At 42.0% G+C, this 15520-nt stretch overlaps 1 protein-coding gene across 3 annotated transcripts in view; it reads left to right on the forward strand.

The window, feature by feature from the left end:
- The window catches only part of SNTB1 (syntrophin beta 1), a 237128-nt gene that overhangs the window by 127491 nt on the left and 94117 nt on the right, over positions 1 to 15520 (forward strand). For all 3 annotated transcript variants that reach the window (XM_045453795.1, XM_045453796.1, XM_045453794.1), the window contains one exon: positions 14008 to 14215. In XM_045453795.1, coding sequence (XP_045309751.1) covers positions 14008 to 14215 — 208 coding nt within the window. The remainder of the gene's footprint in view (positions 1 to 14007; positions 14216 to 15520) is intronic.

A 15520-nucleotide genomic window follows, 5' to 3' on the forward strand; every position in this document is an offset into this window, starting at 1 on the left:
GGAGAGAGGTTGAGTCCTTCACTCAAGGATGTTCAGCTCGTAGCCAGTGCATAGACCAAGACTGACTGACTCCATTAACGAAATTCTAACCCCCGTACCATTTGGCCTGTCCTGGAGGGCAAGCATGGGGTTCTTGTTTGCCAGCACCTTCCTTCAGCACTGTGGACATGGCTATGCTGTTGGACTCAATATCCCTAATACCTAGCAGACTGCCTGGCAGAGAGCAAGCATTCAATAAACATTTTTGCATGAGTGATTCATGCCCCATCTCAATAACTGGTTGCTTTGGGTTTTTTGTTTTGTTTTGTTGTGTTTTGTTTTGGAAGACTTGTATTGAAATCTTGGTAAAAGCAGTCCAGGCTAATTGAGAAACAGTCCTCATGCAGATTGCCCAAGGGTACAAAGCTGAAAATAGAAAGTTTAATCAATTGACTTGCACATCTGGAGGGAACAAGTGTTTTGAATGTTATAGGCAGAAGCAGGCATCTGACCAGCTGAGGAGCTCAGCTCTCCCTGGTAGCAACTCCAGAATCTGGGCATTCTTCTCTCCCCTCCATGGCCTGCCCTTCTCCTGACTCCTCCTCCCCATGCACCTCTCTGTCAAGAAGTAGAAATCTTTGGGGCGCCTGGGTGGCGCAGTCGGTTAAGCGTCCAACTTCAGCCAGGTCACGATCTCGCGGTCCGTGAGTTCGTGCCCCGCGTCAGGCTCTGGGCTGATGGCTCAGAGCCTGGAGCCTGTTTCCAATTCTGTGTCTCCCTCTCTCTCTGCCCCTCCCCCGTTCATGCTCTGTCTCTCTCTGTCCCAAAAATAAATAAACGTTGAAAAAAATTAAAAAAAATTAAAAAAAAGAAGTAGAAATCTTCAAATAAATTTCCTTCATGTGTAATAACTTTCCAGTTCTATTTTAATGCCTATTTTCTTAAAAAAAAAAAACCAAAAAACAAAAAACTAATGAAGTCAAAATAAAATTAAACAAATCTAACCCATAGCTTTCCTGCTTCACAAAGAGATTGACTCTCTTCCCAACTTGTTTGGCACCTTGGCATTTACTGTAAGAATGAGGAAGATTGAATCTCATGTAGTGTGACCTTTTGAAACTTGGGATGATCATTAGCATTATTCTGATTTTCACTCTCTCTTGCAACCAGTGCAGAATTGCATGACAATTTAAAACTTGTCTAGATAGTTCAGATACAGATTTTTTAAAAATAGCAATTTTGTGGGTAGCTGATTTGTTTGTGCTTGTTTAAATCCTTCAAGTAATGAAATGATTATTGCTATCTACAAAAGAGGTGAATGTGTCTTTGAGCAAAGGCTTCACAGAGAAAATAATTATGAAGCTGTCATGTCCATAAATACTTTGACAATGAAATATCTACGAAGTATTACAGTAACTGTTTCAAATGCAGAAAGAGGTATCAGCCCCAAATTCAGGACCAGCCCTCTGGAAAATTGTAAAGAAAGTTAAGTTGGCCTCAGCACGTCATGAGCTCTCTGTGCCTAGTCTCTGAACTTGGATAAACATGGTTGGTAAGAAGTCTGGATTCTAGGTTCAATAATACTACTACCTGTCGGTGTGACCTTGGATAAATAAATCCTGTCTTCCCGGAAGTTAGATTTTTCATCTTTGAAATGAGTGCTTGAGTTAAATGACCTCTGAATTCTTTCTAAATTGCTAAATCTCACTTTGATCATTCATTTATTCATACATTAAATTAGGATAATTTTAGTTTCTGCTTCTCCTCTTTATCTAGTGCTCCCATACTAACTAAAATTGCCTGTGGTCTTTTTCACTTTCTGAACCCCAATTCCCTGGCTACTCTAGTCCCTTCATGTGGTAGAGGAATCCTTCTCGTCTCATCCAACTTTGGCCTCGTCTTCACCATTCTCCTGGGGACCTCTTCTCTGCTGGGTAGTGGCTACTAATAATCCTTGTTGAAGGGATATTAACAGCTTAATGGCCTTCTCCTGGTAACACATCTTCTCCTAGAGATACAGTGGTTCTGCCCTTCTCCCCTTTTCTTCTCCTCCCTCATTTAAAAAAAGAAAAAGAAAAAGACATAGTAGAAATTAAAACAGAATGGATGAGTGATATTTTGGGTTTGGTGGAGTACTGTTACTGTTGTATAAGAAGCTGCCAACTTCACGGTGGTAAGTTATTGCTTAGTTTATTAAGAGCTGAATAAAAGGTTGCTCCTAAAATAGATACAAATTGGGAATTAGGAATTTTTCATGTTATATGAAAACTTAAGAAAGTGTGTGCTTGTCCAAGATTGCTGGACTGTAATCTCAAGGAACACAGAAACCGTATCTGTGTTGAGTCCCATTCCCCTCATGTGCCCAATGCCAGGTCTAGGTACTAGGCACTCAAAAATAATTGTAAGTTAGTGAATGAAAAGGCATCTTGCAATTTTGTACATGAGTGAGACAAATATATCTCATTGTTTTACATGCAACTCTGACATAAATGAGTTAGATGGCATCCACTTCTGTTCTTACCTTTAAGATATAAGTTCATCCTTTGAATTAATATTCCTTGCTGTTTTAATTTTGTATCATCTTTTAACCTTGATTTACATATTTATAAGGCTGTCTGCTTTTACATCCAAACTGGATAAAGTTCACAAGACCACAAATTGATTATTTTAAGCCCAAGAAAATCATGTATGACACATTATCTGATAAACAAAATACTATAAAATAAAATAAACATTTTGGAGTTGACTGCTATTACACATTATCCATGGAAACGATTCTCATGGGACATTAAAACATGTTTGACTTTTTAAAAATATATTAAAGAAATGATTTAGAACTGAAGTACCTTTTACATTAGCATTAAATTCACCATTCAAGACTGAAAGGGTTAACGTCTAGTAAGGGAGAAACAAAACATACAGGGAGGCAGTTATAGAACTTTCACAAGAGGTTGGAAAGGGACCCACCATAGAGTCTGGACAAAACTTTTAGTAATAGAGCCATCCATTCACCTAGCCTAGGAGATACTTATGGGTTACCCATCTGTATGTCAGGCAATGGGGGGATATTAACATAATATATATCATATATATGATATATAATATATGATATATAATATATATCATAACATAATGTATAAACTATAAAGGGATAAATCTTGAAAGAGAAATTTTGAGATGACCAAAAGCCATGACTCTCTCTAAGCTTGGGGCAATCACAAGCTACATGTCAGAGCCACATTTCAAAATGCTTTCTAGGGGCGCCTGGGTGGCGCAGTCGGTTAAGCGTCCGACTTCAGCCAGGTCACGATCTCGCGGTCCGTGAGTTCGAGCCCCGCGTCAGGCTCTGGGCTGATGGCTCAGAGCCTGGAGCCTGTTTCCGATTCTGTGTCTCCCTCTCTCTCTGCCCCTCCCCCGTTCATGCTCTGTCTCTCTCTGTCCCCCAAAAAATAAATAAACGTTGAAAAAAAAATTCAAAATGCTTTCTAGAAATATTGAATAGACAACAAAAGTACTCCCAATTCCTACTCCCATGTCCATGGCAGACGTCAATATATGATGATGCTACTTTTCTAGTTGAGTCTAGGAGACCTCAGCCTCTTTTAAAATTTTATTTCAGGCAACCATTACCATTTGATCAAAGTTGCCTGCAAAGTAAAACTTCTATTCCATCCTAGACAACTGATTGCCTTAGCTCCACTGAGAAAACTTGGTAATTTACAATCTGGTTAGCTCTTTGAAAGGGAGATACAACCAAGATAAAACTTATAAACCTTGGAGACTGAATGGGTACCAGGAGAAGAGAACAGGAGGCACAAGAATGATTGGGTTATCCAAACTGGATTATTGGGAAGATGTTGATTCCATTAAAATAAAATAACCATAGAACAGACCGACTCTTTGGGAGTAGCCGGTAGATGTATACCCTACAAGTTTGAAGTTGTTAGAAGATATCTAAATGAAGACGGAGATATTTACCCAAACTTGTGTTTCTTTCCAAATCTGAGCCATTTCAGCTTTTTATCTTATTAATAGACATTGTCATTCATTCAGCTGTCTAAGCCAGAAACCTCCTTGACACTTCTCTCTTCCCCATCTCTCATAGCTGATCCATCATAAAGTCCTATCAGTTTTATTTTCTGTACTTTACTTTTTAAAAAAATTTTTAACGTTTATTTATTTTTGAGAGAGAGAGAGACAGAGTGGGGGGGGGGGGCAGTGAGAGAGGGAGACACAGAATCTGAAGCAGGCTGCAGTCCCTGAGCTGTCAGCACAGAACCCGATGGGGGGCTTGAACCCATGAGCAGTGAGATCATGACCTGAGCCAAAGTCGGACGCCCAACCGACTGAGCCACCCAGGCGCCCCTTCTGTACACTTTCTAATCCATGTTCTTTATACCATTTCTACTACTAGGTATTGTGCAAGACGTATTTTACACACACACACACACACACACACAAATCTCTTTGTTGTTTATTTGAAATTCAAATTTAACTGGACATCCTATATTTTTATTTGCTAATTCTGGTCCAAAATAATCTAATTCAAAAGAAGCAAAATAGATGTCCAGACTCCAGACACTGTGCTCTGGACTGGACTCTGGGATGGACTGTTAATTCTGTCACTGTATAATATTAAGAATCTAGAGACAAATGTACATTTATTTGACCTGCATAGCACATTGCATATTTAGATGGCTTTAAAAAAATCAGTTGAGCAGGGTCAAATCACAGAGTATTATTCTGTGAGGTACAGATGAAGTACGTAGCAGAAAAAACAAAATGTTTTCTCTGGTTTGACATTAGCTGACTCCTCTTCTAAAACTTTGATAACAATATCATTCCCCTAGGAAAGTTGAAGTGCTGAAATTCTTCACATATTTTGTAAATTTATGTGTTACTGAAAAGCTGAAACCCAGCCAATAGGAGAGATATCGTCAGGCTCCCTCAGAGCCTAACAGAATACTATGTCGTGCGTGACCTGTTTTTGAAACGGGATATTGTGAAAAACAGCAGAACACCTTTTCTGGCTTCTTTTCTATTAACTGCTCACACTTGACATATTCCTTAGGTGATCTCATTAGCTCCCATCGTGGCAACCAGATTCCTAAATCTACATGCTTAGCGGGGGATTGTAGTTTCAGGCAATAGAAGCAACTCTAGCTGAGGATATTAGCGTGCTCACATATTTTACAAAGAGCTCAGAGAGACAGGCCAGGCTCCACACCCATTCACATTGTGAAGGCTGTTCTAGAAAAGACACCACTGTTGCCACCACTTAACAACCATGTCTCAGCTCCCACAACTGCCTCAGCTTGCACCAATGACAACTGGGGACTGGCCAAGCTCTGCCACTGGTGCCATTTAGATCTGGATGCCTCCACCGCCATCCTTGCCAGAAGATGGATTCCATACACAACTACTTTCTCACGGTGCATCCTTGCCGTTTTGAGTGCATGGCTCTGAGTCCCGGCAGCAAGAAAGACTGGGGGCTTGAATTCTGGCTTCTACCATGGGGAAGCTCAACTCATAATTTAGAAAACTTTCCAAATACGCAGCAAGGGTATGTGAAAGATGTTGAGCAGCAACCAAGGTGAAAAATGTTCTCTACTCTTTTCAGCAACAAACCATGTTTTATAAACATCCTACTCAATGGAACAGAACGATGAAGACAGGCCTTATAGTCAGATGCACTAGGGATCCAGTTTCGGCTTTGCCTCTTACTAACTGGAAGGCCCGACACACCAGCCTCTCTGAGGTGACGTCTTCTCCTCTGTGAGGTAAACACACTAAAACCATGCACCTCATAGATGGTAGGAGGGATGAAATGAGGAAAGGGAACATGTTTGGTGGTGAAGTTTTCACCCCCACAGGACAAGGTCCTCTCCTCATTATGAATATTGTGAATACAGATCATTCTATCTCTTTCTTTTGAAGTCTTTTAGTTCCAACCAACTTGAGGATTTTAAAAAAGAATCTGAGTTTTTCTGTAGTGTATTCTTGTTCACATAGCAATATTTTTCCTAGTGAAAAGGCGTGCAGACATTCCTTTCCTTCAAGAAACTTTTCTTCTCGTATTTGTGTGATGGCATTTCAAGAAAATATTAGACATTAAAGAAAAGCAGACAACTGGAGATAGAAGAACACGTCAAAGTTCACCTGTGTAGAGACAGCCACTGTTAATGGTGCCATGTATTTGTCTGTTGGGAGATATTTTTTATCAGCCATGGGAATCCCAGATTCACGGACTGGAAGCAATCGTAATGACAATGACCATGTAGTTTGAGTCCCCCTCAGTTCCCAGTGGCTGCTGCAAGGCCGCAGGCCTTATGCTTCCAGCTACCTTCATCCGTGTTTCCTCCAGCCTCACGTTGGAGGGGAAAGGTCACGTGAAACTTTTGTTGCCCGGCCGCCAGTTTTATTTATTAAGTTCGTGTCAGGAGGCTTCAAGTTCTATGTGTTGGCCTCGTGTTTCTGAACAGGGGAAGCAGAGGACTCTGGGAAATATTAATCGTCTCCGTGGGAGTCTTTGAAAGAGTAAGAGGGTAAGAAAATTACTCTTTTATTGTGAGGTTTGCCAAATGATCTCTGAGAAGCTGTGATATCATTCATAGGCTGTGCCAAGCTGGATGGAAACTGCTCATCTTGGCAGACATCTAGAGCGAGCGTGTAATTCCTCGGGGTTGGGACGGGCCTTTATCAGAAATAGTTCCATAGGCAGTATTTACATAACTGTGGTGGAGTGTGAGAATAAACACAGCTGTGGCATTGCCCTAAATATTTCTATTCAGCAGGGAATTAAAAGAGAACTTTATCGCTGAACTACAGATAAACACAATTCATCAAGCAGTGGTCAGTTCAACTGGGGAACAAAATAGGAGTTATAAAAGACCAGGCTGCTGAAAATAGCTCCAATCAGCCATCCTGACTTTATTGCTCCTTCACTCCCTCCCTCCCTCCTCTTTCCCGCTTCCAGAAATGTAGGACTCATCAGCTAGCGAGGAGGTTGTCCAGATTTTTTTTTTCTTTTTTTTAGTGCCAGGAGGGAGGTAGAAGGCACTCTGATTTACTGACGATGGCCTACTATGGCCCTGCATGCTTCTGCGTGTTTTATATATACCCCTCATTCCTTTCTCTTTCTGCATCTAGAATTGAATGTTGGTGGGGGGTAAGGTTTTTTTGTCTGGTTTTTTTTTGGAGGGGGTGTTTTTTTTGTTTTTGTTTTTTGCCAAAGAGAAGACTTTTTAACGCCAATATGTGTTGAAGTGGAAGCATGATTGCCATAGTTCTAAGCGATCTGCATCTTACAAATTACTTTAAGCATCTGTGTGTTTTACACATTAACGCAGTTCTCATTCAACTACCCGCAAGAAGATAGTTACATGGTGTGTTAGTTTTCTAGGACTGCCGTAACAAAGTGGGCACAAACTGGAAAACTTAAAACGACAGAAATTTATTCTCTCTTGGTTTTGGAGGCCAGAAGTGTGAAATCAAGGAGTTGGCAGGGCTGGTTCCCTCCAGAGGCTTTGAGGGAGAAACCATCCCACGCCTCTCTCCCAGCTTCCAGTAGTTGCCGATGTTTGGCATTCCTTGGCTGTGGATACATCCCTCCAATCTCTGTGCCCATCTTCATATTGCCTTCTTCTCTGTGTGTCTTTTCTGTCTCTTACAATGGCACCCCCTTGGATTTAGGACCCACTCTAATTCAGTGGGTAGTTAATGGGAAAAGGACGTCAGCACCAGCCTTACATGAATTACTTCTGCAAAGGTTATATTTCTAAATCAGTCACATTCTGAGGATCTGAGTAGAAATGAATTTGCAGCAACATTATTCATCCTACTATACATGGTGAGCTTCTTGGGGACAGGGATCATGTACTGTCCATGCCTCTGTGGCCCCCAACACGTGCTAAGAAATTCTTGTATGAAGAAATCACCACATGTTTCCATGTCTATTTTGTAACTCAAGAGATTTACTAGGATTTACATGCCTGTCTCTTTATTTATGGTGCAGCTAGGAAAGAGAGAACTTGCTTATATGTGCCTGTATGTGCAGATAGTTCACAAGCATTGTATTCACTAATATAGTTCCTTTTCCCAGTTTCCGAGCCAACAAGAGTCTTAAAATGCCAAAAGCGTAAATGACAACTGCTAACATCAGGATTTACAAGTTCACAGAGCACTTTCACAATTACTATCTCATTTGATGCTCTAGTAACCTCTGACGGTTTTATTATAAGTATCTCCATTATAATCATCATTATCACTTCATCATCATTCTCATCATCACCACCACCACTCCTATTTTATAGGGGAGACTCAAGGCTCATTGAAATCATGTGATCTGTTTGTGGTCAGTGAATGAGTCAGGATTTTTAGTTGTATTTGACAACCCAACTCAAATTAAGCAGAAAGGGGAACATAGGAGAAAAATACAAAGATATGCTGTGTGTCAGGTTTGGCTGGATCCAGGACTCTCAGCTCTGCTTTCCTCAACGTTGGCTTTGTTTGCGGGCAGACCCTCCGATCCATGATGTTATTTGATCCCTTTGTATATATGATGAGGAAAAAACAAAAACAAACAAAAAAAACCCATCTCCTTAGCAGTTATTCCTCCAGGAATCCTGGGCCTGAATCTCCATGTCTTAAATTATATCACACCTACAACCCTCACACCATTGAGCCCCCAAACTAATAAAGCTGAGAACGGGGGTGTAAAGCCTGGTGCCAGAAAGGGGAAATGGAGATTGGGCAGACGGAGCCACAGACAGTCGTAAGAGAGTATAGTTCATAAATGACAGAACTTGGACTTGAGACAAGGTTGTGTTAACCTACAGGCCAATGTACCTGCTCTTCCTCCCCTCCCCCTTCGCTGCCATTCCAACACAGTGAGTACACGATGGATACGTGGAACAAAATTCAGAAGACAGAAAGTGAGACAGTGAAATCTCCTTTCCAGTCTTTTCCTCTTGTCACACTTTCCCTGCTCATTGAACCCACCTGGATACATTTCCCAGCACAGTCTCCACCTTTGCAAACATTTATATACATCATTTTTATTTATTTTTTTTTTAATTTTTTTTTTTTCAACGTTTATTTATTTTGGGGACAGAGAGAGACAGAGCATGAACGGGGGAGGGGCAGAGAGAGAGGGAGACACAGAATCGGAAACAGGCTCCAGGCTCTGAGCCGTCAGCCCAGAGCCTGATGCGGGGCTCGAACTCACGGACCGCGAGATCGTGACCTGGCTGAAGTCGGACGCTTAACCGACTGCACCACCCAGGCGCCCCTATATACATCATTTTTAAATCAGTGGCATGACACGAGTCTCGCTGTTCTGCCCCGTGTTTTTGCCCCTCCATTGTGTCATGTGGATTTGGTTCCCCGACTTTAATGACTTCAGCTACCCGGCCACCATAGCATTTTCGCACACCTTAATTTTCCCACCCTTGAGTTTTTCCTATTTTCCTTTTCTTTCTCTCCCACCCCCTCCTTCCCCTATTTTTACTTTATGTCTTCATATTTAGCTCCTGTGCATTTGCAAATTGATGAAGTAGTTATTGGAGTTGAAATCGCTTTAAAAAAAATGGGTGTTATGAAATATTTGAAAGTGGTTCTTTTGGGGTATGCTGTCGGCAAAATATTCCAGAAAGGTAAAACAATTTCCCATCTCCTTTCATCCTGGTGGTTGCTGGTTAGTTTAGGTAGTTGAGAAAACACAGAGGGCATCAACAAACGTTTGTAGCTCTAATGATGGCTGCAAATCTTAGCAACTTACGCTCTTAAACATGAGCCTGGTGTGGCTGTTTTGGGTAGAACAGAGGTAGATGGGATAATAGGGGATGTATTATCAGGTTTGCTCCAAATCATCCAAGATCTCACAGAAGACTCATGCCGCTCTTCCCAGAGTTATCCTTTTTCCATTCCAGGCTGTTAGAGATAGTCCTTGTATGACTTTTTCGTTTTTCATGACTTTCCTCCAAGTCCAAATACTCTGAAAAAGAGTTGAACCAAAGCCCACCTGAGAAGACTCTTCCTGCCACATGGGACCCCTACGTTATTTACGACCCGGTCTCCACCCGGTGCTCTACATATAATAACAGAGGCTGGGTGGTAAAATAAATAGCAGTTCCTTCTTGCTGTCTGGGGGAAACCAGCTACCATGTCATGAAGATACTTAGTAGCATCTGCAAAAGCCCATGTTGCAAGGAACTGAGGCCTCCTGCAGACAGCCAGACAGCCAAATGAGTGCACCATCCAAAAAGTGGAGCCCCAGTCAAGCCTTCAGATGCCAAAGCCACCGCTGACATCCTGACTGCAAATACACGAGAGCCCTTGAACCAGAGACACCCCACTAAGCCACTCTCAAATCCATGCACCTCAGAAACTGAAATAACAAACGTTTGGGGTTGTCAGCCACTTAATCACGGGGGCAGTTGTGTCACAGCCGTGGACAGTTAATGCACTGCCCGGGAGCCCTCTGCTGTGTTGCCTTCTTATGACACTCAGCTCTGCAGAGGGCTTGAACTTGGGCTGAGGGAGGCCTGCCATGGCCCTTAATCCATATAATTTATGGAACATTTAAAGCATATACTCAGGCGTCAACCTCTGGAAATTCCTAGGTCTGGGATGGGGTCCAAGCATATGTATTTAGTTAAATGATTCAAAACAAAAACCAAAACCTGTTCAGGGGTGTCTGAAGAATATTTTCGATTGAGAGCTTTTTCTGCCCCCCCCCCTTTTTTTTGGACTATAAAAGGCCACAGGCCTATGGTGTCCTCTGTGTTCTTTCTTTGAGACTTTGAGGCTGCTTGGAGGAGTTCCATCCCCTTTTGGCGTGTCCTCCTCAGCCACTGGGAACCCTGGCAACCAACCAAGCTCAGGGCTTCTTATGAACCCATAGAGCAGCACTTCCTCAAACTTGAATTGCATCAGATATACCTGGAGGGTGATTCCTGAGCCCCACCCCCAGAATTCCTAACTCTGTGGCTCCAGGGTGGGAACTGAGAATTTGCTTTTCTAGTAAGTGTCCCCGCTGCTGCTGCTGCTGCTGCTGCTGCTGCTGATCTGCCGCACTTTGAGAACCACCACGAGAAAAGCACAGGACCTGCTACTTTGCTCCAGAAATAGTCCAAGATCCTCCCTGTACTTCAGGCAATGACAACAATTGAAGACAAACAAAATTGCACAGCAATTTGTACACATTTCTGTCTACGTTATACTTAAAAAGTTTACTTAAAAATTAATGATGATAAATGCTGTCAAAGCCTGGGGAAAACAGGCCTCTGCATCAGTAGCCTGTACCTTTGTTTACAAGTCAGCTTTCCTCCGGGGGCATGCCGACAATCCAACAAAGAAGATATTCTTGGTTTTCTTTCTTTTTCGCTGGCATCATTTGTATATGTGTGTGTGATACCTGGGGAGTGGCGGCTTCCCAAGCCATCATTTGTTTAAAAACAAATCCAGATCTTCAAAAGGAAATACTGCAAATGAAATACTGGCAGGTTTTAAATTTCGAGAATAACAGATCATGTTGGAATAATTTGCAAAGCACATTGAGGGGCACGCTGGCTGGCTTAGTTGCTGGAGTGTGCGACTCTTGATGTCAGGGTTTTGGGTTTGAGCCCCACATTGGGTGTAGAGATTATGTAGAAATAAAATCTTTAAGGGGCACCTGGGTAGCGCAGTCAGTCGAGTGTCCGACTCTTGATTTCCATTCAGGTCATGATCCTAGGGTCGTGGGATCAAGCCCGACATCAGGCTCCTCACTGACTGTGGAGCCTGCTTAAGATTCTCTCTCTTCCTCTACTCCCCTCCCTTGCTCACTCACTCTCTCTATATGTAAAATTAAAAAATAAAGTAAAAAATAAAATCTTTAAAATAAGGAAAAAACAAGCAAAAGTGCCTTGAACTCTCATTAATGCTTTCTGAGAACCCTGGTTGGTATTTGGTTATGTAACTATACTGAACAGTAAGAACTTTGGGCAAGATTTATCTCCCGTTTCTTTGAAAAGTGCCCAAGAGGCATGAGATTTTTTTTTTCTTCTGAGTGAGGACAAATGTCACCTAAAGAATTCCCTGTGTTATCACAGGAAACCTTTGGAGTCTTAGTGAAGAGTCTTGTTTTGCACATTTTTTACCAAAAAAAAAAAAAAAAAAATGCTAATTATTGCTAAAACTCCCCCAGAGACATTCCACTTTCGAAATCATTCCTTTTCTCTAATTTAAGTTTATGAGTAAAAAGGTCTACTCTCTCTAAAAGTTTGGTTTTGAATGTAAAGGAGGCCAGGTTGCATTGGGACTTATTTTCAGGTGATTTGCAAAATTGTTAGTTTGAAACTCAGGAACTAAGGGTACTATTGAGCATAAGAATAGACTCGAGACAGCTGTGGAAGACAAGGGTGCTCCCCTACTGAATGTTGTCCAGTCTTGAGGAGAGACACTCTAATGCAGTATCTAAACTCATGGACTTTTGAGCCTAACCAACATAGGTTTGAATCCTAGAACCACTGTGTGGCCTTGGGTAAATTCTTCCTCTCTCTGAACAAACTTCAGGTTTTTTTTTTTCTTCTGTTACATAGGATTAATAGTATCAGTCCTGGGAATATTAGGAGAAATATATTTATAAATAGTAAATATTTGGGGTGCCTGGGTGGCTCAGTCGGCTAAATGTTCTTCTTTTGGTTTGGGCTCAGGTCATGATCTCACAGTTTCATGAGTTCGAGCCCCACCTCAGGCTCTGCACTGGCAGCGAGGAGCCTGCTTGGGATTCTCTTTCTCCCTGTCTCTCTGCAGCCCCCCACCCACTTACACTGTCTCTCTCTCTCTCAAAATGAATAAACTTAAAAAATTAAAAAAATTAAAAATAGTAAATATTCAGTGAATTGTAGCATAATAATGAAGGGACAAAATAATAAATGGGTCATTTTTTTTCAGTTTGAATTTCCCAATCCCTACATCTTTCTGATACAAACACGAATGTAAAAGTATTTATTTGCATGTATACATGAATGAATAAATGTGGGGTTTTTTTTTTCTCCCTATAACAAAAATTTCCTGTCTTAAAGATTATAGGTGTGAAGGACAGGTTAATGGTTGCCAGAAATTTAGGATGGCAGTGGAGAGGGGAGCATTGTAACAACCGGGGATAGCTGGAGGGAGGGATTTTTGGTGATGGAATAGTCCTGTCCTCTCCTCTACTCTCTGTGCTTTCTCTCCTTACCTTCTGTCTCTTCCTTCCTTCCTCTGTTTTTCCTTTCTCTCCTTCCTTCCTTCCTTCCTCTGTTTTTCCTTTCTCTCCTTCCTTCCTTCCTTCCTTCCTTCTTTTCCTTTCCTTTCCTTTTCTTTCCTTCCTTCCTTCCTTCCTTCCTTCCTTCCTTCCTTCCTTCCTTCCTTCCCTGTTTGACTTTAAATAGAACAACTCTTAGTGCATCTCTCTGCCCAGTGTTACCCCTTCCTAGGCCAATTCACTTCTTCAACACACATGTCTAAGGGTAAGTAGTAGGTAAATGTGCCACAGACAGGATTCCTAAGGAGTACAAAGTTTGGTCATCTATGATTCTTCAATATTCACAATTAATATTGAGCAGTAGGATTAATTAATACTGAGCAGTAGGATTAAGAGTGTGGCTAGATATTTCAGTATACTTCCTACAGGAGCAGCAAGGATGTGAGCGTACTATTACAATCCTCTGTGGATTGAGAGGTAAAACAAATTAACATCAGCTCATAGTTTGGAAGTTTTGATATGATACTATTGATAAGCCAGTCAGCCAAATAACAGGAAATCTAAATAGCCTTAATTCAGTTGATGTCCCCAGGTTCTAGAACAATGCCTGGGCACTCAGTAGATGTTTGTGGTTGAACAAATGAGTGAAGGAATGAGTGATGGGAGCATTAAGACAAACCATGTGAAACTGACAGAGTACAAAAGTAAAAGTAAAGAATTCATTCACCTTTTGTGGCCCAGACTTGACAAAGTATGATCTGCCAGGAAACATTCTAACCCTTCTCTCTTTGCTTCTCTAGGCAGCTTGAAATTCACTCTCCAGATGCTAAGCACACAGTGATTCTAAGGAGCAAGGACTCAGCCACTGCCCAGGCCTGGTTCAGTGCCATCCATTCCAATGTTAGTGACCTGCTGATCCAAGTGATTGCTGAGGTCAGAGAGCAGCTGGGGAAAACAGGCATTGCTGGGAGCCGAGAGATCAGGCATCTGGGCTGGCTTGCAGATAAGGTAAGGAAAATGCTCCCCTGGTAATAGTCATTTTCCCCAGCGATTCCCCAGCACCTGTTGCAGCCATGAAGTCAGTTACCTCGTGCCACACGCTGGGTCCTTCATTCACAGGCTGCTCGGGTTTCTTGGCCATCTCCACCAGGTTTGCTTTTGTGTTATACATGGGGGCTGTGTCTTCATCAGCTCTGGCTTCCCCAGATATAGTCCAATACATTGCAGATTGCAGGTGGCCACAGATTGTTGAATGGATGAATGAGTTAAGCGAGCGGATGGGTATTGACTCTAACACATAGGAAGGTTGGGGAAAATAAACTCAAAATGGAGCTTTTGCCTTCTCAGGTAAGGAAGTTGCATATGTTGCTTTAAAAGGGGGGTTTCTGGGGGCATCTGGGTGGCTCAGTCAGTTGGGGGTCCGACTTCAACTCAGGTCATGATCTCACAGCTCGTGAGTTCGAGCCCTGCGTCAGGCTCTGTGCTGACAGCTCAGAGCCTGGAGCCTGCCTTGGATTCTGTGTCTCCGTTTTTCTCTCTGCCCCTCCCTGGCTCGTGCTCTGTCTCTCAAAAATAAATAAAAATTAAAAAAAGGGGGGGGGAGGGTTCTGTGTGTTTTCATGACATGCTTATTAACACAGATAGATACATTTACAAATAATAGCAATAATAATAACAAGGAGTCCTTAGCAACTACCAGCAACTCTTTTGACATATTATTTTATATTTTATCTGTATTCTTAAGTCAGCAGGCCCTAAATGCCATCATTTGTGGGCACCGATGTGCAAGGCATGGCGCTAGGCAGGAGTAGAGGGAAGTGTATAAGGATGAATGAAGATTTAACCTTTGTTCTTGGGGAGGACAGCTACGGTGGGAAGGACCTGGGGTCATGTTAACACTGTTCACTCTGATTTCTTTTCCCAAGTTACATGATATGTTGAAAATAGTAAAACTCACTTTGCGACAATCTCCTGGGAATTAACCCTTCTCTTCATTTCAAAGGATTGAGCCTTTGCCATTATCCCTATGCCTGATTGCTGTCCCTTGAACTTGACCTTGAGTGCTCAGGAACACTGGGCTTTTGGAATAGTCTGACCTCCCAGTGACTCACATTGTAATAGGAGGTAAATGGGAATAATGATTGTTGCAATAAACAGCCTTCCTGCCAGTGAACCGTGTCATCTGAGAAGGTCCAGTCAAACAGCACTTGAAAATAATACTTGAGCACAGCATTCGGCTGTTTTCCACCATTGTTCTTTGTTTGCACCAGTTCATGCCTGAGTCTGAGCCACAAAATTCAACACAGAGTGGGT

This window comes from Leopardus geoffroyi, chromosome C3 (genome assembly GCF_018350155.1).
Source record: "Leopardus geoffroyi isolate Oge1 chromosome C3, O.geoffroyi_Oge1_pat1.0, whole genome shotgun sequence".
Taxonomy (NCBI): Eukaryota; Metazoa; Chordata; class Mammalia; order Carnivora; family Felidae; genus Leopardus; species Leopardus geoffroyi.